This window comes from Dipodomys ordii, unplaced genomic scaffold, assembly GCF_000151885.1.
Source record: "Dipodomys ordii isolate 6190 unplaced genomic scaffold, Dord_2.0 Scaffold16, whole genome shotgun sequence".
Classification (NCBI taxonomy): Eukaryota; Metazoa; Chordata; class Mammalia; order Rodentia; family Heteromyidae; genus Dipodomys; species Dipodomys ordii.
In genome coordinates, this window is record NW_012267232.1 from 4,215,199 (window position 1) to 4,241,439 (window position 26,241).

Here is a 26,241-nt window from a genome sequence, read left to right on the forward strand (position 1 = left end):
TTAGAGACACCATATTATGTATTATGACAGTTATAGTAGACACCATTTATTTTAGCATTCTGTGTATTTACATTTTAAAATGACAGCCTTTACATGTTCTAAGTAGATTGCACGCATTGAAGCACTAACTTTCAGACTGTATACATTTCTATATATGTAATTTACAAATTAAAGGTTAATGTTTAATCTAGGTATTCTGACTCAAGCTAATCATTTTTAGTGTATTATTAGTTCTTATAGATTCCTAAGGGAATACAATGTTTATATTAAAAATAGCCATTCAATTATATTACTTTTAGCTTAAGTATAAAAATTAACTGTATTTTAGCTTATAAAAATTAACTGTATTTGAACCCTTTAAAGTGATTGGATAATAGTGAGCCTCTGTTAGGATATTTCTTATTTGGAAATAAAAATTTGGAAAATCTCAAAAAGCTGTGCATTTGTTCATGAATGCTTTGGATATATGTGTTCTAATGTCTGCTGAATCTTTTATTTTAATGCAGGGCATGCAGTATCCATGGCATTTCTCCAATCCTATGTTGATGTGGCAGCTAAATTGAAAGGTATTATTCTGTGGGATGCATGATTATTTTCCTGATTCTGAGATCTATTTTTTTTTCAAAACTGCCATTATAAACATATAGAAAATTATATAAAATTTCAGGTCATTTGTGTCTTTGTGATTAAATTAATAAACTAAGACTATTAAGAATTCTCTGAGACAGTTCTCATGGGACAACACTTTGTGGAAACAAGAGCCCATTTATTAAATATTTGTGACTACACAGTTAATCCACTAACTTTTTGGATTAAATTCAGTCATGTAACAAGCATTTGTCTAGTGTCTACTCTGCCTGTTACTATTAAACACTGTAAGCAAAAATTTGACACAAAAACTCAGTTTCATGGTTTCTTTAGTGAAAGATCAAAGATTTTAGTATCTTGAGGTTACATAGCTCCTCATGGACTAGGATTTAGGTATTTTGTGAAAACAGATCCATTGATAAGCAAATAAGAGTCCAGGGATTGGTCTTTAACTCAAAATGTCCATATCATCTTTCCAGCAAAAACACTGACACAGGTTTAATCTTGGCTGCCCTGGGCATATTATCTACCATGCTTTTGTTTGTTTGGGGTTTTTTGTTGTTGTTATTTTGGATGGTTTTAAACTCAGGACCTTATCTGTTCTAGGCAAGTGGCCTACCCTTGAAGCACGTCTCCAGTACTTTTTGATTTAGGTTACTTTTTAGATAGAGGTGTTGATATTCATCCTGGGTCAGCCTTCAGCTGTGATCCTAAGATCTTACTTAACCTGGATGAGAGGGGTGCGTGTGCATCTGTGTGTGTGTGCATGTGTATCTATGTGTGCACACACATGTGTACATGCAACCATATCTGGCCTTTTTAAAAGATGGAAATCTCACTATTTTGCCTGAGTTGGTGTTTGACTTCTTCCTTCTTGGTAGCTGGGAGTGGAGGCATGAGCCTAACTCCCACACTTAGTTGTCAAGTTGTATGTGTTTGTAGAATAGAAAAGCAAATAACTAATTTGGGACACATATTAATTCTACCTACAGCCTGCAGGTAATTTTATGCAGTTTTGTTTAATGTGACTTAGTTGTGATTGGTCACAGGAATTCAGTTGTAGAATTTTTACTTGTGATATTATAACAGTACTCAGAAAGTTTCAGATTTTGGATCATTTCAGATTTTAATTTAATTTTTCATATTTTATGCTTGAACTCAGGGCCTTGGCCTGAGTTTCTTGGCTTTTTCTCTCAAGGCTGGTGCCCTTCCACTTGAGACACAGCTCCACTTCTAGCTTTTTGATGGTTATTTAGAGATCAGAGTCTCATGGACTTTTCTGCCCTAGCTGGCTTTGAACTGTGATCTCGCCCTTTCAAGTAGCTAGGATTATAGGTGAGATTTCAGATTTTTAGACTAGTATTCTTAACCTGTACTATAGTGTTAAATTAAGAAAACATGATAGCATTTTGGATATTATTTCTACAATCTGTCTTCTATTGTGAACTCTTGGGAAAATCTATTTTTCATCTCAGCTTAAGACAATGAAGAACATTTTTTCCCTCTTAGTCACAAGGTGGCAGCAAATGTTCAAATTTTGTTCTTTTATAGTATCTGTATCAAAGAGACTATCACATTCTTCAGGTAAGGAATTTTGTTTGTAGTCAGTGCATTGAAAAAGTATATGGGGTATAATGCTATAGGTATGTCAGACTATTAGATGACTAGATTGAAATATGAGTAAATCTTGAAACCATGTAACAGAAAAATAATAAAAATTTTAGCTGTATAACTTTTTTTCCCCCCATCTTGAGGCTTGAACTCAGGGCCTGGGCTCTGTCCCTGAGCCTCTCTGTGCTCATGGCTAGGGCTTTACCACAGTGCCACAGTGCCACTCCAATAGTTTATTGGAGATAAAGGCTCATGAACTTTCCTGCCTGGGCTGGCTTTGAACTGTGATCCTCAGATCTCAGCCTCCTGAGTAGCTAGCATTAGCTAGCATGAGCCACCGATGCCCAGCATAGCTGTATAACTTTTAATAACATGTATCAGTGTTCTTTTTCCAGTTTTAAAGATAATATTAAGGTTTTCAGCTTCATTAGGGACAAAGTAATACTGACATTTTTAGCAGTGAAAAGCATGTTGCAAATGCCTTTTGAAGGGAAGCATCTGTGTCTGCAATGTCACTACATTCCCTACGTGGATGGGACTATAACATGCCACTTTGTGTGATCAAGAATCACCAGGCACTTACAGATGACATTGTTAAAACATAGAAGAATTTTGCCAAGATGTAACTTGAGTCTGCTTTTGGAAGAAATAAGGGCTTACCTTTATGTATGCTCATGCACTGTTCAAGTGTTAATGTACATTAGCATAAGAAATTTAATGTTTTTTTAAAGTATTAGAGTACATTCCATACAGTTTTGGTATATACCATGTATCAGGTACTATAAAAAGCACAGGGGAAAAAATACACATCAGTTATAGCTCACTAAATCTGAAGTGAAAAGTTATGCCTCTGTATGCTATCATCTTTGAAAATATGAAGGAAAAAATTCATTATTAAAAACTTGGGGTGATACCTCTTTTTCATGTGAGGTTTGAAAAGTATCTCTAGCATTATTGTAGAGAATGATTTTCGGGAAGTAGATTGTAGCCTTTGTAGTTACCCCAGAACAAATGACACCTTATTAAGAGAAATGGAACTGTAGTTGGAGAAATTTAAAACTGAAGTGGTAAAAGTGAAAAGATAATTGGAGATGAGCTGTAACTGGAGACATTTAAAACTGAAGTGGTAAAAGTACAAAGATAGTGGTTGAGTAGACCTGGAGAGACTAGGAACAGGGCACATGAAAGACAATACTTGATTTTCTGAGTTGCACTCAAGTGGCAATCTTTACCATTATCTACAGGAAGGAAGTCATATTTCCTTTTAATTTAGTATACATTATTACAAGAGGGATCTCATTGTGACATAGGGAATTGTATTTGGTTTTAGAGACAAGAGTTTGAAGATGTTTCTATTTACAGGGAAGTGAACTGGTAAGTCTATCTGAGTCTGGGCTAAAAAGTGTAAGTTTAAGACAAAATTGTTGGTGGGTTGAGAGTGTTTAAATACAGTGTTGAGGAAGAAAGAAAGCACTCTAAATTGAACATTGAGCAACTCTGAACTCTTAGTAGAAGAGCCTACAAAAAGGGACTGAAAAGAATAAACTAAAAAGGGTAGGTTAAAAACCAACAGAAAGAAAGGAAGATCTAGTATTGACTTTTTCTTATTCTTTACTTTATTGATTTGTTTATCTGTGCTGTCTTTCATCTCTTACACTTGAGTATCTGTTTTTTCAGTGGACTCATTTGCCATCTTTTGGAATTTGTTAAGCTTTTTATTTGTGTTCTCGTTCTCCATGAATTCTTCCATTATTCTTTGGCTAGTTTTGTCATCTTCATGAACTATCTTGTATATTATGTGAAGTAAGTTAGGCCCAGAGAGAAAAGGGATGCATTTTTTCCTAACATGTAGAAGCTAGATTGAGCTTATAAACATAAATACATTTGTAGTATGCAAATGTATACAAATGTACTAACTGAAATACAGTAGACTCAGAGGAGAAGTCAAATAGTGTAATTCCTTAGAAAGTCAAAATCAAAGCTCAGCAAAATAAAACACTAGGAAGTGAGGTCGTGAAAGGGGTAGGGTAGGGTCAAGAAGAAAGGGATCGACAATTGAAGAGAAGTGGGGCAGAATGCAGTAAAAAAAAAACAAACAATGTATACATCCTACAAAATTAAGAAGAGTGAGGGAAGGAATGGGTAGGAGAGAGATGGGTGGGAATGTTGAAAGGGATGGCATTGATCAAGCTATCTTCTATTCATAAACTGCTTTGTTAAAAAAAGAAAAAATAAAGGAAGAACCAGACATCCATGAATCATGCCCATAATACTAGCTACTCAGGAGTCTGAGGTCTGAGGACCATGCTTTGAAGCCAGCCCAGATGGGAAAGTCTGTGAGACTCTTATATACAGTTAACCACCAAAATTCTAGACTTGGAGCTGTGTCTCAAGAGGTACAGTATTAGTCTTGAGCAAAAAAGCTCAGGGACAGCACCCAGGCCCTGAGTTTAAGCACAGGACTGGCACACACACAAAAAAGAAAAATGAATTTTAAAAAAGTTAGAGTGTTACACCACAAAAGATTAAAATCAGATAATGGACTGAGAAGAAAATGACATTCTAAGCAGAATTAATTATAACTGAAATATTAAAATGTTAATTATCATTTATAATTGTTCACTTCAGGCACATCCACTATGCTTCTTACTATAATAAATTGTGCAGATTGGTCTGATACATGCACTAAGCAAAATGTTACTGAATTTCCTGTGGTAAAGATGTACAAGGAAGGCGAGAACCCAGTGTCATATGATGGTATGTTAGGGACTGAAGCACTTTTAAAGTTTATCCAACTGTAAGTATTCAGCTTTACTATTATTTCTAAAGATTGGAGCTTGGAGTTTCAATTCTCTTACCTTGTTGATATACTGTTAACACATTAAGAAGGATACTAGAACTGAAATCACAGAGTAAATATTGTTAAATAGAGTCTTTGCACATTTCAACACTTTTTTAATTGTATTGATTTGTGTGTGTGTGTGTGTGTGTGATAGTCGTGGGGCTTGAACTCTGGGCATGGGTGCTGTTCCTGAGCTTTTGTGCTGAAGGCTAGCACTCTACCATTTGAGCCACAGCTCCACTTCCAGGTTTTTTTTTGTAGTTTAGTAGAGATAAGAGTCTTTCAGATTTTCCTTCCTGTTCTGGTTTTGAACCTCAATCCTCAGATTACAGCCTCCTCAGTAGCTAGAATTATAGGCATGAGCCACTGGTGCCTGGCTTAATTAAATCGATTTTTTGTCTTTATATTGGTAGATATTTATCTTGTGTATATATTTCTTGCTAAGTTTAATGTTTTTTAAGAAGCTGAAAATTACTTTTAAAAATTGATTTTGAATATAGTTGTATATTCATCCAGCAACAGGATTTCATGTCCAGTAAACATAGCCTCAATCCAAGAAGCAGAAGAATATTTAAGTGGAGAATTATATAAAGACCTGATTGCCTATTCTAATGTGTCAGTACTGGGACTGTTTAATCCAGCCATGATAACAGGTAAGTAGAGGTGAGCTTTAAAATTGCTTTCTAGTTGTTGAGTGTGTGTGTGTGTGTGTGTGTGTGTGTGTGTTGGACCTGGGGGCTTGAACTCAGGGCCTGGGCATTGTCTTTGAGCTATTTTGCTCAAGGCTAGTGCTCTACCACTTTGACCCATTTTTGGGGGGGTAGTTAATTAGAGATAAGAGCCTCACAGACTTTCCTGCCCAGGATGGCTTTGAACTGTGATCCTCAGATCTCAGCCTCCTGAGTAGCTAGGTACAGATGTGAGCCACCAATACCTGGCTTGAGGTTAATTTTAAAAGAGTATCTAAGTTAATATTTTGTTTTATCTTTATAATTTTTTATCTTTATAATTTTATCTTAGCGTACTTGTATACTCTTACCATTGTAGCTTTAAAAATGTTATGACTATGTAAAGTTCAATTAAGTTAAATATATACATATACGTATATTCCAGAATATATAAATATATACATATACATATATTCCAGAATATATATACATATACATTTATTCCAGAATTTGTCTGTAATGTTTATGCTGTTTTCCTTATCTCTCTGCATATGGAGAATATGTTTTAGTCTTTGTGTGGATTTTTAGAATATTTAATGGTTTAGATTCTTAGTGAAATAATTTTGTCCTCTGTAAATTGTGTTCATTGTAAAATTGTAAATTATATATGCAACTCTTTTTCTTGTGTATGCCATTACTGGGGCTGGACTCAGGGCCTCATGTTGTTGCTTGGCTTTTTTGCTCAAAGCTGAAGTTCTCCGAGGGGAGCCACTTCCAGCTTTTGGTGAAGTGGAGATAAGAGTCTCATAGAGTCTTTTGACTAGGCTGGCTTTGAATGGTGATCCTCAGATAAGTAGGATTACAGGCAAGAGCCACCAGTGCTCAGTTTTTCTTGATTTTTAGTAGGAATGCTGACTAATTTCCATAAAGTGGTTCTTTCATTTTCTTGTTTTTATTGCCTGTTCTGTCTTCTAGGTGAATATTAGCTTCATACATATATTACCTTAATACATAAAATGTGCTTTACTGGCATTTCATATGCTTTTTTGTATATGTACAGACTATGTGTATTTTGCTTGTATCTTTGATAGGGCCAGAAACTGCCTGGTCTTAAAACTCCCTGGCTCAAACTCTCTTCCCACTTCAGCCTCCCATGCTCCCATGTAGCTAAGGCTGCCAGTGCACTAATTCATCATTTATATATATACCCCAAATAAGGTTTATAGTACAAAAAATTTATATATCTTTTGGTTTAGATAATTATTTCCTTGTATTTGAGATCACTGTATATTTTCTGCCATATATGTAATTTTCATTTAGGAACTGAAGAATATTCCTAGTTTTGAATGTTCAGAAAAAAAATATGTAGCCTGAATTAGTAGGTCATCTGAAGTCTACAGCCTTACATCTTCCCATTCCATAGTTACTTAGTATTTTTTTTTAAATGAAGAGACTTTCAGCAAGTATATTCAGGAATAGAGAGGCTTCTGTATGAGGAATTTATGTGAGAATACGGTTTCTTTCCACTGTAACTTGTCAAAGAAGAATCAGAAAGTTTCCATTATGGTAGATAAAAGTTTATCCATTGATAAGAATTTAGCTGTTTTTCTTAGAAACAAAAGTAAACCAGCAAGTCCTTTTGTAGTTGTTTGTTTTCTTATGAATCTTTCCTACTTTGGTAGGAAAAATATTTTAAGGAGTTACCAGTTTCTCATTAAATCTATGACTTAAATAAATAAATACATACATACATATATAAATTTAAATCTATGAGCTCTAAATGCTCCCAAAAGACTGACTGAGCCACCTTGGTTGGTTAGTTTGCTTTTCTTACAACCGTATTTTTTTAATCTTGTGGAGAATATATATTCTTTTAAAAGAGAACCTCATGGCTACCCAGTGATGACATTGCTGACTGCTAGGGTGTAGATCTGCAGGCTCAGCATGCTTAGCCCTGTAGGTGCTTTATGGCTTACTTCTTTCATCAACATTTTCTATTTGTGCTGCTATAAATCTTTGGTACACAGGGCTGAGCTAGCAATTGTCTTTCACTTAACAAGAATGCTTCATTTAGTATTAAGTCAGCATCTGCACTTTTCTCATTAGTCCACAGTTACTTAATTCAAACTCACTTCTTGGTTAAAAGAGTGTGATTACATCCAGGATATGCTATTATTTATGAAAACATTCTGAAATCTATAGAAATAGTAGCTTTTATTTTGGAATATATTAATACATGAGGAAAGACTGATGCACAAATACTCAAAATTGAAAAAGTAACAACTACGTTACAGAAAATGAAGAAAATAAGACAAAAATTCTCATAGTTACACAGTCCTAATGTGAACAGTGTTAGAAGACTAAACTTCCCAGTCTTTTGTGCACATAGGAACTTTTCCATTTTATAATTGTGTCTGTGTGTCTGTGTGTGCGTGTGCTGGTCTAGAAGCTTAAACTCAGCGGCCTTGGTACTGTTCCTGAGCTTGTTTGCTCAATACTAGAAGGCAACCACTTAAGTCGTACTTCCACTTCTGGCTTTTGGTAGTTAATTAAAGAGTTTGTTGGACTTTCTTGCTCAAGCTGGCTTCCAACCATGATCCTCATTCTCAGCCTCCTGAGTAGCTCAGAGTACAGGCATGAGCACCAGCACCAAGCTGTGCTTGATATTTTTGAGATAGATTCTTGCTTCCTCTCTAGGTGTGGGCCTGAACAGTTATCCACCTATATTTAACTTCCTATCATAGGTAAAATGATAGGCACATGCCACTATGCCCAGTTTCTGCTGATAAAGAGTCTCATGAACTTTTCTGCCTAGGCCTGGTTTGCGGCAGAGATTCTACCACAAAGATAGAATCACAAGCATGTGCCACTATGCCCAGCTGTGGGTTCAACAGGGTCTTACAGACTTTTCCGCCTGGGATTGCCTTAAAGCATGATCTGTTAGTAGCCTCCCAGGTTGCTAGGATTACAGGTGTGAGCCTGACACCCAATTCAAGTTTGTGATTTTTGAAGTGTACATCATTTTACATAGTTGTTTCTCTTTTTAGCATACATATAGGATGCCTGTCTCCATTTACCATGCCTTAGGAGTAAAATACTATCATCTATAAATCTGGTCATCAGTTGAACAGTGCACATAATAGTAAAGGTCTCAGAAATTTTTTTCTTGTCTTTGTCTCTACAGCAAAAGAATATTTCATTGAAGCAGGAAACTACCTAAAAGGGCATGCCATTACTGGAATTTACTCTGAAGATGATGTTTGGATATTGTAAGTTACTGCTTTTCTAATTTTAGGAAGAAGCTAAACAGTATAATGTGTAGTTTAGGTAGCTGATTTGGGAAGAAAGAGCAGTACCATAAATAAAATTTAAATTTCCTTCTAGGAAGATCTGGGAAGTGCCAGACTGTTTAGATTCTTTATTCTTTTACTTTACGTTGAAGTGCCCACAGGATAATCTTGGATTTATACTTCATCTTCCTGTAAAAATTTTCCTCTTGGGGTACTATATTTCCTGAAGCTTTGGTTCTTTAGAATTGTCATGATCTTTAGAGAGTTTTACTTATTGAGTATCTGCTTTTGTTTGCTGCCAAAAATATACTTTAAAAGATCAGCATCTTACAGCCACTTACGTTGCTTTGTATGTGGAAGATGGGGCTCCTATGGATTGTCCAAATTTTCATTCCTGTAGGATGAAGAACTAGACTTCAAATTTGGAGACTGTTACTAATACACATCATATTAGGTGCAAATTGATTTATTCAGTAAGCCCAAGTAGTTTGTCTTTCTTACCTCCTGACTACAATATTCCTACTTTTGATTTCTGTGATCAAATCTCTCATCTTTGACACTGCTCTTGATGGTGAAGCTGCACTTTATTTTGTACAATAAGTGATTTTTTAAAACTATATCCTAAACCAGAAAACATATCCATATGATAATGCATGATCACTTACTATTTTCATCTCTCAATATGTATTTAATTATGGTCCACAGAATGATGCTAATACTTTTCAATGTGTTTTGTTTATAATGAACTGGTTGACCAAGAGGCTTCTAGATGATCTGGCACGAATTAAATTTTTATACATATGGCTAACCTCACTGGTAATTTCACACAAAACATTTCCCTATTTAATTCAGAGAAATTTCTTTTAAGATTCAGTTAGCAAAAGTCTTAGGAAGGCAGACTTGGGCATACATTTTGTGTCGAGATTGCTTTATTTGAATTTGTTGTCTGCTATTTATCATTCTCTGAATCCTGTTTGTGTATAAAATGAGACATAGGAACTACTTTATAGGCATAGTCTAATATATAGCTAACTTTCTGCCATCACTGTACTAAAAATGTGTTGTGATCAATCTAAAAAGGTCAAGAGCCACTCAGTGTTCCAAACCCTGTCTAGACCTTTTCTTGATGAATTAGTTGTGCTGGGATTGGGGGTTAGAGGGATTGATATGGATTATTGTCTATTGCTATTTTTATATCAAGTTTGTCAAGGTTCCTGAATTTCCTTAGGTGGCCTCACATGGAAGACAAGTTTGTGTGGAAATCGAGTTAATTTTTTTCTTAACAGTGAGCTTTTCATTTGTTGCCTCTTGCTGTGACTTACTGGCTTATTTTTTCATGCTTTTGATGACTTCATATATTTTGTTTATGAATTTCCCCCTGTATTTTCTATTAGCATCAAGAGATTATATTTTGACATGTTTGTATAGGCATATGTTTATCAGACTCACCCCCTATATCACTTTCCCTCCTCCCCAAGTTCCATTGTTCCATTTCACACATGTACATAAAGTGCTTTGGCCATGTTCACTCTCTTCTACCTACTTCTGTATCCTCTACTGCTGGTGCTCATACTCTGGACAGGACCTGCTTTATATTCCTGTCATTCATTGTTTTTTTTGTTGGCATAAGATAATTTCTCAAAGTGAACTCACCATGGAATTTCATACATGCCTACACACTACCTTAACCAGACTGATGCCTTCACTCTCACTCCTTTATCCTTATTAGTCTCTATTAGTCAACAGCTTTCAGTGAATGTAGTTTTGTTACCTTCATATATTTCAATGTTGTTTACCTAGCATTCTCTTTTCATCTTATTTTAATGCTACTTCTCCATAGGTCAAATAAATATGCTGTAACTCTCCCAGCCCTGCTGCTTGCCAGACACAAAGAAGACAAAATAGAAAGTATTCCACTAGTTGGCTCTCATGCACAAGACATAGTTCAAATAATAACAAGCGCATTACTGGAAACATTTGTGAGTATTTTTTGTAAAAGGCTATTTGAAATAAAAATCTAGATCAGTTAAGAAAGAGTTGAATGAAAAATGAAAGGTGGCAGAGGAAAGCCACTTTAAGAACTAAACAGGGAAAGATATATGCCGGAGATTATTGTTTGAGGATGGTCTGGTACTGTATTCAAAGGTAGCTGGTACCACTTAAAAAAATCATTCATGTGGATGCTAGTGTGATTCAGTGAAAAAGGAAGTTGGTGAGCAGGATGCCTACGGTCTAGTTTCAACTCTTCCCCCTCCTTAACTCCATGACTTCAGCAAGTCTCTGTTAGCTGGGAATGGCTTATGTGATAGGGGTGATTTATCACCTCACAGATTAATCCAGATGCTGAAGTAACAAATATAGAGGTAAAAATGGAAAATAGTAAAGACTGTGCTCTTCTATCACTGCCATTCTTCATTATAAGGACATTAGGATTGTTTGTTGATCTTTTGTTATTAACAACCTAGACAAACTCTCTTCTACAATTACATTTTTGGAAGTGAATACTAGTAATAATATTATTATTCTAAATATTCTAAATAATAATAATAATTATTATTATTTTGGGTTTGTTTTAGCATGTGATTAACTTAATTATGCCAAAAATCTACAATCTTGAAAAAAGTTTTATTAATTTTTATTTTAAGTAATAATAGACATTAAAAGAAAAATGTTTTAAACTCAGCATATATATATAGAGATCTCTGTCTATATATCTATCTATATCTATCTCTATAGATAGATATCTCCATAGAAATCTATAGATAGAGATATCTCTATCTGACTCTGTAGATATCTATCTATATAGTTATCTATCCTTTTCTGTACATATTTTGGTTCTGGTCCTGGGGCTTGAACTCAGGGTGTGGGCACTGTCCCTGAACTTCTTTTTGCTCAAGGCTAGTGCTCTACCACTTGAGCCTAGCACCTCTTCTTTTTCTAAGTAGTTTCTTGGGGATATAAGTCTCATGGACTTTTTTGCCTGGGCTGGCTTTGAACCCAAAGCCTCAGATCTCAACTTCCTTCATAGTTAGGATTATAGGCATAAGCCACCAGCAACTGGCTTCAGGATATTTATATTTTACTTGCAAAATTTTGGTAGAGGAAAACTGTAAGAGTTTTGCTTTTCACATGCATGTTGGCTAATCTGGCCCAGATTTTAGCATCAGAAGTTATTAGAAGTTAATTTTTTCATCAGAAGCATTTAGTAATTTATTTTGGAGATAATTCATTTATGGAGTGAGGTGATATTGAGTAAGAAACTTTGGACTCATTGTTATTAGTATTACATAATCCATTTAAATTGGAATGTGTTTGAATTATATTTCATTAACTAAATTTGCATATGTGACTTAAATGTTGTTTTCGGTTTTAGGCTGCATCATACCTATATTTTTGTGTCTCATAGTTGTTTTTTGTTTTCATTTTGGTTTTTTGTTTAACAGCCAGAAATCACTGTGCAAAATCTTCCCTCATATTTAAGACTTCAGAAGCCACTACTTATTTTGTTTAGTGATGGCATCATAAATCCTCAGTATAGAAAAGCAATATTGACACTAATGGAACAAAAATACTTGGATTCACTTACTCCTTGCTGGTTAAATTTGTAAGTTTATTTTAGTATTTTTGTATGTAAGGTAATAAAAAAGGACATGATGGCACACTCCTGTAGTCCCAACAATTGGGGCACTTGAGGCAAGAGGATCTCCAATTCAAGGCCAGACTAGTACATAGTGAGACCCTGCCTCAAAAAAGAAACACGAAAAATGTTAAGTCAGTATTGTTACATTAATATATTTTTGGTAAGAAATGGAATTCTGGGGCTGGGAAGGTGGCTCAGTGGTAGAGCGCTTGCCTTGCATGCCTGAGGCCCTGGGTTTGATTCCTCAGCATCACATAAGCAAAAAGAAAAAAGCCGGAAGTGGCGCTGTGGCTCAAGTGGTAGAGCGCTAGCCTTGAGCTGAAGAGCTGAGGGACAGGGCCCAGGCCCAGAGTTCAAGGCCCCACGACCGGACCCAAAAAAAAAAAAAAAAAAAAGAAATGGAATTCTGTAATCTTGCCTTTGGAGTTAATATTATGGGACAAAATATGCAATCATGATATTTTTTTAATTCAGTTCCTTCAAGAAAGTTCCAAGAAGTCCTTGTTTTAGAATGTGAGTCAACATTGATTTGTTTATTTATTTATTTTTCCTACTACTTGGATTTTTTTTTCCTCTAGTACTTGAATTTGAACTCAGGGCCTCAAGCTTTCTGGGCTTACTTGTTTAGCTGGCATTCTTATCACTTGATCCTCACTTCCATTCTAGTCATTTTTTTTAAGTAATGATTTTTCTGATTTTTAAAGTAATTGATATGTATATTAAATTTTTGGCAGATAGAGAAAAATAAGATTGTAAGATTTTGGCTTTTTCTCTCAGTTCATCTTTCTGTGTTTCTATATTGTTGAAGTTCAGCCAGTAAAGTTAGGAGGTGCTTCAGTGCACTTTCCAACAATCTTTTCTGCTATGTTTTTCTAGATGTATGACTGGTGTTACACCCTATAATATTCTGTCACTTGTTCACATCATCAGATCAAAGACATTTCATTTTTTAACTTATTTGAAAAATTGCAATAATAGTGAATATTTTGCTGTGGGTTTTATGAACAATACTACTTACTGCTTGAGGCAAAAATTTCCCAGGTAATTATTATTACAGCTATCTAAGAATTCTGTTTTATATAATGGAAAATTTACTGCCTTGGGCAAACTAGTTTTTTTTTTTTTGGTTGTTGTTGTTTGTTCTGGTACTAGGTGCTTGAACTGGATCCAGGCCTTTCTCACTTGGCTTTTACTCATAGCTGGCACTATACCACTTGAGCCATATCTCCACTTCTAGCTTTTTACTGGGTATTGGGAGATGGGAATTTCATGGAGTCATATGCCTGGGCTGGCTTTGAAATGAGATCCTCAGATTTTAGCCTCCTGAGTAGTTAAAATTACAGGCATGAGCCTGAATTTTTTTTTCTTGTGGGAACATAACTATTTTAATCCCTTCTTTTTCATGAAGACAGACACCATATTAGAAAAGAGATATTTATGTAAACAAGCATTCTGTTATCTATGTTATGATTATATAACCAGTTAATTTTGTACTGACATTTTATCTAGAGAGGAATCTATTGATTATGTCAAGCCTAAGCTGACTAACCTTTGGGCTATGTATGTGCTTTATGAAAACTGTTATTAGTTGCCTTTTTTTCTCCTAAGAAAGACTAGCTCATGTTCAACTTTTTAAGAATTTCATTGCTAACACAGTGATAGACTTCATGGTTTTTAGGATGCCTTTTTATAAAGCAAACTTACTGGCATGGTAATTCAAGTTAATGTTTTATAAACTATTATTTATTTTGTTATGGAAAGAATCATGAATATGATCTATTGTTTCTTTTTGTAGAAAGAATACTCCTGTGGGGAAAGGAGTCCTGCAGGCATATTTTGGTCCTTTGCCTACCCTCCCTGTTCTTGTTTTGGTGAATCTTCATTCAGATGGCCATGTATTTGCATTTCCTTCAGACCAGTCAATAACTGAACACAGCCTTATATTGTGGCTTAAGAAACTAGAAGCAGGGCTAGAACATCATATCAGTAAGTTTTCTGTTTTATTTAATACACACAATTCTGTATTTTGTCACATAGATTTTAAACTTTAATTGTAGCTAACAGATACTAGAATAATTTTAATGTTTAGAAATATCCTAAATATTAATATGTTGATTATACTGTCCATGGGATAATCTCTAATTTTAAAGACTAACATACAAGGTCTAACAGGGATAAGAACAATTAGCTGGTCTACAGGCCTCTTTGTTTGGAATGTTAATTTAGAGTCCATACTGCTTCTGTAGATTGCCAGTATTTTTAATTTAGTTGAAAAAATTGAAGCCGGGTATCAGTTGCTTATGTATGCTCAGCTGCCTGAGAAACAGAATGAAAGGATTATGCTTTTAGGCTTGCCCAAGAGAAATGCTCACAAGACCCCTTCTTAACTCACAGCAGGGTACAGTCGTGATGTCTGTTATTCTAACCTAACTGTGTGGGAAGCTGACATCAGGAAGATTATTGTTTGAGAGCTACCTGAGCAGAAAAGTCCACAAGATACCATTTTAGCAGAAGAATCTGTATGATAGCACATATCTGTCATTTGTATATGATGGGAAACCCTAAAATGCATAGATTGTGGTCCAGGTGTATGCCTGGGAAGTATACGGTTCACTGAAAGGCGACCACCACATGGTTCAGGTAGAAAGGAGTTTATTGGGGGTAGAGCATATGTTGGCTGCACCCGATGGAGGGTGCAGGGGGTGCAAGGGTTGTAGGGGAAGGGAAAGAAAAAGGGAGAGGGAGAGGGGACAAGGTGCGGAACTGTTGATGGAGATTGACTATGTAGGGAAAGGTGGGGGAGGAAGTGTGGCCACAGTGGTGACCTCAGAGCCTGGGGGACCTCCCACTGCCCCCAGGTGCACACTACCTGGGCCACACAGATGTTGGGTGGGGACTTATAGGGAAGGGGCCACGGAGGGAGAACAAGGTAAGGGGCCATTTTCTCCCCTTCCCGGGGAAGACCTAACAGGAAGGAAGTAGTCCTATCGGAAAAATAGAAAGAAAAAAAAATCAGGGCTGGAAAAACAGCACCAGCAGGTCATGCCTTGTAATTCTAGCTACTCAGGAGGCTAAGATCCAGAAGATCACCATTGGAAATCAGTCCAGGCAGAAAAAGTCCATTACACAACCATCTCCAAAATATCCAACAAAAACCAGGGCTAACAGCCTGGCTCAAGTGGTGGAGTGCTAGCTGAGCAAGCATGAGGCACTGAGTTTAAACTCCAATACTTCCAAAAAAAAGAAAGAAAAGAAAAGAAAATCAGGGTAGGGATGTGGCTCAGCAAGTGCAAAGTCCTAAATTCAAATATAAAAAAATGTACAGTGGAACATTAACATATTAAAGCATAACTAAATCCTTTGCGCTCTACTTTTTTTCTAAATAAAACAGAATTGTGGCTTTCTTAAGACAGTTCTCATGTGGTCATATATATATGTGTATATATATATATATATATATGCCAGTTTGTCTTCTTTCTGTAAGTAAAAGCAGATATATGGTTTGATAGAAGGTGAAAACATCTAAGGAATGGTACATTACTATTAAATGAAAGTCTGGTTCTAAATATTCTAAAAATATGGCTCTTAAACTGAAGCTATCTTTTCAGTTTCTCTCTTGCCATTTATTGTTTTTACCAGTCAGATAGGTCTACCTTTTGGTTATGGTATGCATGGCTTTTACATTATAGACAAGTTATTTCAAAGGAAGTTACTGTGACATTAAAAATAACAGCCAGTATTTATTGAGTATGCACTCTTTTCCAGGCATAGTACTAATTAAATTTCAGTGATTATCTGATTTAGTTTTATAACTCCCTGAGTTCACGATGTTATCATTATACTATTTTTTTTCAGATGAGAAAATAGAGACAGAGTAGCCTGTCAAAGGTTATTCACTTAATAAATACCAGAGTAGGAATTCAAACGCTACAGTGTAACCCCAGAGCTTCTATTCTTAACCAAGTGCCTGAAGTGTCAGTGTATGATTTCACTTGTTTTATTGGATCTCCAAGTAACCATGTAATTAACAGTCTATAAAGTTTCTAGTATTGTTAGGTAATAATCAAGTTTGCAGTGATTTTTATCTCAACTTTGTGGTTTTCTGTCTAATTCTATATATGTAAACTAATGCAGTAGTATTTTAAAAGCCATGATTGTGTCTTTCTCTTTTTTGGCTGTTCCTGGGCCTTGAATTCAGGGCCTGGGCACTGTTCTTGAGCTTCATTTCGGTCAAGGCTAGTGTTCCACCACTTGAGCCACAGCTTTACTTCCAGTTTTTTCTATTTTATTTGGAGATAAGAGTCACGGACTTTTCCTGCCTGGGCTGGCTTTGAACCACATTCCTCAAATCTCAGCCTCTTGAGTAGTTAGGATTACCAGATATGAGCCACTGGTGCCTGGCTGGTATGACTTTAATAATTATAGTAATAACTAGTAAAATGTGCTTTATTAACTGTTTTAACTAATTCTTACAAGAAGCCTATGTGACAGGTATTGCCCACAGAAAATAATTATATTACATTTCATTAAATTTAATGATAGTAACACTTATCAAATGTTTTGTGTCTACCACAATGCTAAATGATTTATCATTATCTTTTAATCCTCACAAGAATGGTATGAAATATCTGTAGAAGAGTTAGGTAGCTAAAGTCACAATTAACCAGTAAAGGAGACACATTGTACAGTAATTCAGTCAAGCTAAATAGCAAATCTGTACCTCATATATTTACCATTATTTGTGATGAGAACATTAAAATCTATATTAGTATTTTCAACTTACAAGACATTGTGGTTTAGTATGGTCATCATGCTGTTCAGCAGATCTCCAGAACTTACTCCTCCCATGTAGCAAACTTTGTTCTCTTCGACCAACATCTCTCCTTTTCCTATCCCTCACCCCAAACCCCTGGTAACCACCATTCTGCACTCTTCATCTGTATGTTTTATTATTTTATTTATTTGTTTTATAGCTAGTTTAAAACTCACAAACTCCTGCTTCTACCTCTCAAGTGCTAGGATTGCAAGTGTGCACCACTTCACCTGATCGATTGTATTAGATTTTTCATATAAATGAGATCATATGGTATTTGTCTTTCTATACCTGGCTTATTTTACTGAACATAATGTTCTTCAGCTTTATCCCTATTTTTCACAAATGAAGGTACTTCCTTTTTTTCTAAGGCTGAATAGCATTCCACTGTGTATATATACCACACATCCTTTGATAGACACAGACTGATTTCAACTCATGTCTATTGTGAATAATGCTACCATGATTGTGGGAGTGCCTGTATCTCCTTGACATACTGATTTCAGTTTCTTTGGATGTATCTTCAGTAGTGGGATTGCTGGATCATATACTAGTAGTACTTTTAATTGAAAGAACTGACATACTATAGCTGAACTATTTTACATTTCCATCATACATACAAAGATTTTCTTTTCTCCACAATCTCACTTTATCTTTTTTAAAAAAATAAAATATATTTTTATAGTATTAGATGATATCTCAGTTTATTTTTAATTTTCATTTCTCTGATGATTAGTGGAGTTGAGAACCTTTTGATATACCTATTAGCTTTACTATCTTCCTTAGAAAAACATCTACTCAGGTCCTTTGCCCATATTTTAATTAGGTTGTTTTGCTATTGAGTAGTTTGAGTTTCCTCCATAGTCTATATATTCACCCCTTATGAGATGTATGATTTACAAATATGTATCTATTTACAAATATGTACAGTTTCTTAATTCTTTTGATTCATTCATTTCCTTTTCTGTGCAGAAGCTTTTTGAGTATTTTTAAAAATTCCATTTGTCTTGTTTTTATGGTCTGTGCTTCTGGGTCATATTTAAAATAATCTCTGCCAAGATCAGTGTACAGCAGGGAAGGAGAAATCTGCCTTGCCCTTCTGCGTGTTGAGTGCTCCCTTCTATGCGAGGGGATCTGCATTCACCACCCGTTGGACAGATCTTCACTGACAGCAGTGCATGGAGTTAGGGAAAAAGAGATGCAGCAGGTTATAGCCACATTCTGGGAACGACTCACTGTTCCACAGTGTCATGGATGTTTTCCTCAACTTACATGTTGCAAGTAAGGTGTGCCCACAGCCTCCTCCTAGTTGAGATTTACACTTTGGTCCAGTTCCCCGACTTTTTTATGTCTTCATCTTCTCATCTACAAAATTGGGGAAATAATTGTGCTTCGGTTATTGTAAAGATTAAGTGAGTAAGGCCTGGCATATAGGAAAGGCTCAATAAATGTTAGCTGTTATTCTTTATTAGTAGTAACTTGATGAATAAGGTATTTAACACCATGGTTAAAGTACAGTTTTATTTGCAGTTGATAGTATGACCTTTGTAGAGTTCCCTCATCAAGTAATTAGCATAATTAGAATGCTAAATATTAGAATAATAAATATATTAATATATTATCTATAAATATATAAAAATATATAAATATATAAATATCTATAAATACCTATAAATATATAGAATAAATATTAGAATAATGCTAAATATTAGAATAATTAGCATAATTAGAATGCTAAATAAGATAAATATTGCTAAATATCTGCTACCCCTTTAACTATACTCTTCTTAAAGATATTTTCATATACATATAGCTATAGTTCAGACTATAGCTGTTCTCACCCTGTCCTTATTCAGTATATTTAGAAAATTTTCATTTGTCACTTTTTAAATTTACTTAAAAATACTAAGGGGTTTCAATTCAACAAATCAAAGTTTATAACTATAATGCACCTTGATCAATGCCACCCCTTTCATTATTCTTTTCTATTGTCTTTCTTTTGGGGGCCAATGCTGGGGCTTGCACTCAGGACCTTATACTCTCTCTTGACTTTTTCACTCACCTACTACTTGAATCATACTTCCACTTCTGGCTTTTTGCTGGTTATTTGGAGATAAGACTCTCACGGACTTTTTTTTTGCCCATACTGGCTTTGAATCCTAATCTTCAGATCTCAGCCTCCTGAGTAACTGGGATAATAGGCATGAGCCACTGGTGCTCTGCTCATTGTCACTTCTGAATCTGCTAACCCAGAAACCCTAATTTGAAACATCAGTACTATGGATAATCTAAATTTAGTATTGTGTTGATATAACAGGTGCTGAGATTTCATATGAATCAGTCTGAATGAAGAAATTATGTCAGTAAGTGTAGGGATACTTTAAATGTACATAAGCAGATTTTCTGTTCTAGATAATTGAAGTTTACTCATATTTTCTAAGGCTTTAAAATATGTATTTGCTTTATAAAATCTCAAGTTTGTATTTTATGAGCACTTTCTTGGCTTGTAAAACTTTTATTTTTTAAAGTTGTAATTTGAATATTTCCTTATATTGCTTATGTCTCCAAATAGTATTTTAAATGAGCCAACTTAAACTATTTTGTAAAATCCATCTACTAGGTAGAGAATGGTTATTTATCTCATATATGTTTGTCAGCTCTAATCAGTTTTTCTTTTTTTTCCCCTTTGTTTCGACATACTAAAGTTTGAACTCAAAGTTTTGCACTTACCAGGCAGGCACTCTGCCACTGAGCCATTCCACCAAACCTTTTTGTCTTTGTTATGGCTTGAATATTTTTTGAATATTTTTTTTAATGCCCAGGTCATCACAGAACAAGATCCTCCTGCTTATGCTTCCTGTATAGCTGGGAAGACAGGCACATAATGGTGCCCAGCTTTTTCTCCAGGCTGGCCTCAAACCATGATTTTTCCATTCTCAGCTTTCCAATTAACAAGGATTATAGGCATGAACTACAATGCCAATGTAGTTTTTCTTCTTTCTAATGACAAATACTTCAAAATAATATTAAGATTTATTGCCATAAAGCTCGTGATCCAATTACTGTCTGTAGTATAGTTGGCTACACAGCAATTTAAAATTATTTGTTGTTTGTAATTATTTATAGTCTGTAGGAAGGTTATTAATCAAATGAAACCTTCAAAATCAGAAAATGCTAGCCAGGCTCCAGTGGGTCATACTTGTAATCCTAGCTACTCAGAAGGCTGAGACAGGTGGATGGCAGTTTGAAGCTAGTTGGGCAGAAAACTCATGAAGCTCTAATCTCCAATTAGCCAGGAAAAAGCCAGAAGTGGAGCTGTGGCTCATATGTAAAACAGAAGCTTTGAACAGAAAAGCCAAGAGAGTGCAAGGCCCTGCCTTCAAGGCTTAGTACCAGCACGCATACACAGCACCAAAAAAATTGAAAATGCTTTAAAGAAATATTTGTATAAAAGTGAAATAATAACTATGTTATGAAAGTTTTTTTCCTGAATGATTATAAGAGTGAGTTACAAGACACTATGTTGAAAATGAATTTTACAACTTGGGGATTGGGGAGTTGGGGAGACAGGGAGGGAAGGAATGGTAGGGGAAAACAAAGAAGAGGGTAACAGTGTAGGAAATGTACTCATTACCTTACTCATGTAACTGTAACCCCCCTGTACAGTATCTTTACAATAAAATATGTATAAAAAAGAGTGAGTTACATTTGGAGGAGCAGTTGAGACTGGAGTAGAAAAGCAGACTTTCTAAAATTTTTTATTTTATTGTAAAGATGTTGTATAGAGGAGTTACAGTCATGAGTAAGGTAATGAGTACATGTCTTGTCAAACATTGTTACCCCCTCCTTTGTTTTATTCATACTATCCCTTCTCTCACTCTCCTCCCCCAAGACTTTTTATTTTAATTTATGTAAAGGTTGGTAAGTAGTAAGATCTTTCCTTTCTCTCCAATCGTATTTATTTCTGAGTATGAATATAATATAACAAATGAAAATAACTAAAAATGACATCATTTCCTTAAAATACTTAGCTTTGCTTAAGACTAACAAGGTCCTCTTGCCCACAGGTAAACTTTACGGATAATTTTCACGGTATAGTTATGTGATTACATTTTATAGAACATTTTCTAGTATATTTATGTGACTATTTATAACTGTTAATCATTAACTCTTGGTTGTATCTTCCTCCAGCAACTTTATCTGCTCAGAAGTGGAAGCCTCCTCTTCCAGCCTATGATTTTCTAAGTATGATGGATGCTGAAACCTTGCAGCAGCATCCCACCAAGAAAGTTCCTGAGTGTCTAAAAGAAGGAGATGTGCTTGATAGTGGTAAGGGACATGAAGACAAATCAGCAGTCAAAAAAGAGCCCACTGAAACACTGAGAATAAAACATTGGAATAGAAATAACTGGTTTAAAGAAACAGAAAAATCACTTAGGCATGATAAAGAGTTATGAACTATTTACAAAGGGCTATCCTTTTTCTATTTGGCTTAATTGAGAGACTCAATAATTTATTTATTAAGAACTAATACTAAATCACATGAAGTTTCTAGACAAGTGCCCTTTAACAGCATTACAATGGAAGTTACATACATGAATTTTTCAGGTAGCTAAAAAAAAAGTATAAAAGAGCAGGTGAAATAAATTTGACCTAGTTAGTATACCCCAAATAAATAAAGCTTTCAGGGATTTACTTTTTCTTTTCTTATTTTTTTCTTTTTACTACATCTTCAAAATACAGTGTATATTTGACATATACTTGCTGTTTCTTACTACAGAATAGCTGTATTTGAAATGCTCATTAACATATGGGTACGTGGCTGTTGTATTAGACACCTCATTTGAAGACAGAAGTTGATGCAATTAATTTAACTTAGTTCTAGTCACAATATATATTTGTATTAAAATTGAAATGTAATGCTAGTTTAAATCACAGTTGACTCTACAGTGGAGTCAAATAGCTGGCAGTTATATTTGTTGTGATTTTCAGTCCTTCCCTGCCCCGGGGGATATTTGATTGGATGACTGAGGATGCTATTGCATCAAGTGGGTAGAGGCCAGTGCTGCCAAACAACCTATACCAAGACATCCCCTTACAGCAACGAATTGTCTTGCCCCAAATACAAGTACTGCTAAAGCTGAGTAACCCTGTGTTACTAACTTGTAGCAGAGGGGGTTCACCAAATAATCTGGATCTGCTCCATTCACATATTTGAAAAAAATACTGAATGTTAAAAATAAATATTAGGTGGTTTAATAGCATATAAACTATCCTCTGGATGTAACTTTACCTTATTAATTTTAATATTTTCAAAAGTTATAACATATGCCCCCCAAAGGACTCAAGGTAATATTTTTAAAGAGAGTCTTAAACTGTTTCTGTAGGTTATATTGCTAAATTTCAGGTGAACAGAAATGAAATTTTCTGCTGTTTGCTTACAAAAAGAGAGATTCCCTTATCTGAACAATGTCTAAAAATCTGTCTTTCCGTGTGATCTTTAAACAAATAAGTTTGGGGGCTGGGAAGTTGGCTCAGTGGTAGAGTGCTTGCTTTGCATGCATGAGGCCCTGGGTACGATTCCTCAGCACCACATAAGCAAAAAGAAAAAAGCCAGAAGTGGTGCTGCGGCTCAAGTGGTAGAGCACTAGCCTTGAGCTGAAGAGCTGAGGGACAGTGCCCAGGCCCAGAGTTCAGGCCCCATGACCGGACCCCAAAAAAAGAAACAAACAAAAAAAATGAGTTTGTCTCCTTGGGCCATAAGACCTTATCTTTAAAAGAAGGAACAATTAGCCAAAAATTAATTTCTTTTTTTTTTTGTCGATCGTGGGGCTTGAACTCTGGACCTGGGCGCTGTCCCTCAGCTCTTCAGCTCAAGGCGAGCGCTCTACCACTTGAGCTACAGCGCCACTTCTGGTTTTCTGGTGGTTTATTGGAGATAGGAGTCTCATGGTCTCTCCTGCCCGGGCTGGCTTTGAACCTCGATCCTCAGATCTCAGCCTCCTGAGTAGCTAGGATTACAGGCGTGAGCCACCAGCGCCCGGCTCAAAAATTAATTTCTTAACAGATTACTTACTGTCAGGTTGATTTGTTTGCATCAGTCATATGTGCAGTTGCTCTGAATTTTAAGAGATTTATTAAGAACATCCGACATGGTGCTCTAATATAACCCTCCTTGTGAGATCTACTTAGGGTATCATATTCTTTAAATTTTTTCTGCATCTGGCTTATCTAGTACAACTGTTTCACAACTGGAATTTTGTGGCTAAATGTCAATAAACTATACAATCTACTTTAGTGTAATGTAAATCATTTGCTGAGAGCAGCACCCTTCCTCGATTATTTTGTTTTATTTTTCCTGGAGCCTGTAGTGCCTTACTTGTTTCATTCATTCTCATTTAGGTTATTTCTAACATGGAAGATACGTGAATGAACTCTAATGTTTATAGTCATAAAAACATTATCAGCTTGGGGCTGGGAAAGTGGCTCAGTGGTAGAGTGCTTGCCTTGCATGCATGAGGCCCTGGGTTTGATGCATCAGCGCCACATAAGCAAAAAGAAAAAAGCCAGAAGTGGCGCTGTGGCTCAAGTGGTAGAGCACTAGTCTTGAGCTGAAGAGCTGAGGGACAGTGCCCAGGCCCAGAGTTCAGGCCCCACGGCCGGATCCAAAAAAAGAAAAAAATAGAAAGAAAAAACATTATCAGCTTGATCAGTACAATTCTAATAACTGCCAGAATATAGAAACATGAAGTTGATTCATCGTTGTACTGTAGCCAGCAATTTTGACACCCTTTAATATATGTTCACTTAAAGTGTCCAAATTTTAGGCTACCTTCAACAAAAACTTTCTTTGGCCTTTCTTGGGCCACTTACTTTTTTTTTTTTTGTGGTTGTGGGGCCTGAACTCTGGGCCTGGGCACTGTCCCTCAGCTCTTCAGCTCAAGGCTAGCGCTCTACCACTTGAGCCACAGCGCCACTTCTGGCTTTTTTCTTTTTGGTTATGTGGTGCTGAGGAATTGAACCCAGGGCCTCAGGCATGCAAGGCAAGCGCTCTACCACTGAGCCACCTTCCCAGCCCCAGGGCCACTTACTTTTTATCAGTTGGATATCTTTGGTTCCAAGCAACAGAAATGTTTCTTTAGCTAATTTAAGCAAAAAGGGAATGCCGGTCTACTTATAGAGCTAGAAGACAAACTAATATTTGAAAAGATAGGATTAATGTTATTCTGGAATCTGTGTAGCTCAGTGAAGAATCATCTCAAATAGGCTTCTGTCTTGTGACTCACAGTAGCCCTTAGGGAAGACTAAGCAGCAGCAGTGCAGAAGGTATAGCCCCTACAGAAGAAACTAAATTTTGTTCACTGGATAAAACTAGAATGAATGTGGAGAAGGAAAAAACAGTAAGGAAATAGAAAAAACATGAACAGCAACATAGATTGTTGTTCTTCAGACTTTGTGCCCTTTTGATATCGTTTTGCTCCATTTTGTCCACTTTTTGGGTGGGGGGGGATGCTAGTTCTAGGGCTTGAACTCGGGGCCTAGACACTGTCCCTTAGCTTTTTGCTCAAGGCTAGTGTTCTACCACTTGAGCCACAGTTCTACTTCCAGCTTTTTGAGTCTCAAGAACTTTCCTTCCATAATGGAATGGAATAAAAGGCTCAGAAATCAACCCAAACAACTCCAGCCATCTATTCTTTGACAAATGCATCAAAAACATGTTGGAGAAAAGACAGTCTCTTTAACAAATGTCTAATTAATATGTGAAGAAATCTTCAACAACCTTAGATGTAAAAGAAATACAACAAAACATCATCAAGACTCTGTCTCACCCCAGTCAGAATGGCCATCATTAAGAAAACAAACAACAGGGCTGGGAAGGTGGCTCAGTGGTAGAGCGCTTGCTTTGCATGCATGAGGCCCTGGGTTCAAGTCCTCAGCACCACATAAGCAAAAAGAAAAAAGCTGGAAGTGGTGCTGTGGCTCAGGTGGTAGAGTGCTAGCCTTGAGTTGTGCCCAAGCCCAGAATTCAGGCCCCATGACTGAACCCCCCCCCAAAAAAAAGAAAACAAACAACAAATGCTGGCAAGGATGTGGGAGAAAGTAGAACCCAATGCTGGTGGGAATGTAAATTAGTGCAGCCACTATGAAAATCAATACGAAGTTTCCTTAGGAAAACCAATGATTGAACTACCACATGATCCTGCTATACCATTCCTGGACATACCCTAAGGAATGTAACTCGCATCCAAGTGAGATAATTGCATGTCTATATCCAGTGCATCACTATTCACAAAAATTACAGAAATCAGTCTGGGTGTTCATCAACCAATGAGTGGATAAAATGTGGTACAATGGAGTATTAGTTAGCCATAATGAATGAAATCATGCCATTTTCAGGAAAATAGGTGAAATTAGATCATCATGCTAAGTAACATAAACCAAACTAAGAAAGTAAATATGGAATATTCTCTCCCATATACAGAATCTAGTCCTTAAAAGTAAATGATGGGAAGCTGGGTGCCAGTGGCTCTCCCGTAATCCTAGCTACACAAGAGGCTAAGATCTAAGGATTCTTGTTTGAAGCCAGCCCAGGAAGGGAAGTCTGTGAGAATATCATCTCCACTTAACCACCAAAAAAGCCAGAAGTGGAGCTGTGCTCAAGTGGTGGAGTACTACACTTGAGTAAAAACAGCTCAAGGACAGTATCCAGGGCCTTAGAAGAAAGGGGGGGAAAAAGGAATGTACAACAGGTAACGGATGTTACCAGTGGGATGGGAGGGTAAAAGAGA

At 36.0% G+C, this 26,241-nt stretch overlaps 1 protein-coding gene across 1 annotated transcript in view; it reads left to right on the forward strand.

The window, feature by feature from the left end:
* Txndc16 (thioredoxin domain containing 16) overlaps window positions 1-23,008 on the forward strand; it is a 62,385-nt gene extending 39,377 nt beyond the window's left edge. The window contains 8 exon segments of the mRNA XM_013012200.1: window positions 507-566; window positions 4,828-4,996; window positions 5,558-5,694; window positions 8,894-8,978; window positions 10,840-10,978; window positions 12,443-12,603; window positions 14,435-14,625; window positions 21,644-23,008. Coding sequence (XP_012867654.1) covers window positions 507-566; window positions 4,828-4,996; window positions 5,558-5,694; window positions 8,894-8,978; window positions 10,840-10,978; window positions 12,443-12,603; window positions 14,435-14,625; window positions 21,644-21,909 — 1,208 coding nt within the window. The 3' untranslated portion in view covers window positions 21,910-23,008.
* Window positions 23,009-26,241: the final 3,233 nt, after the last annotated feature.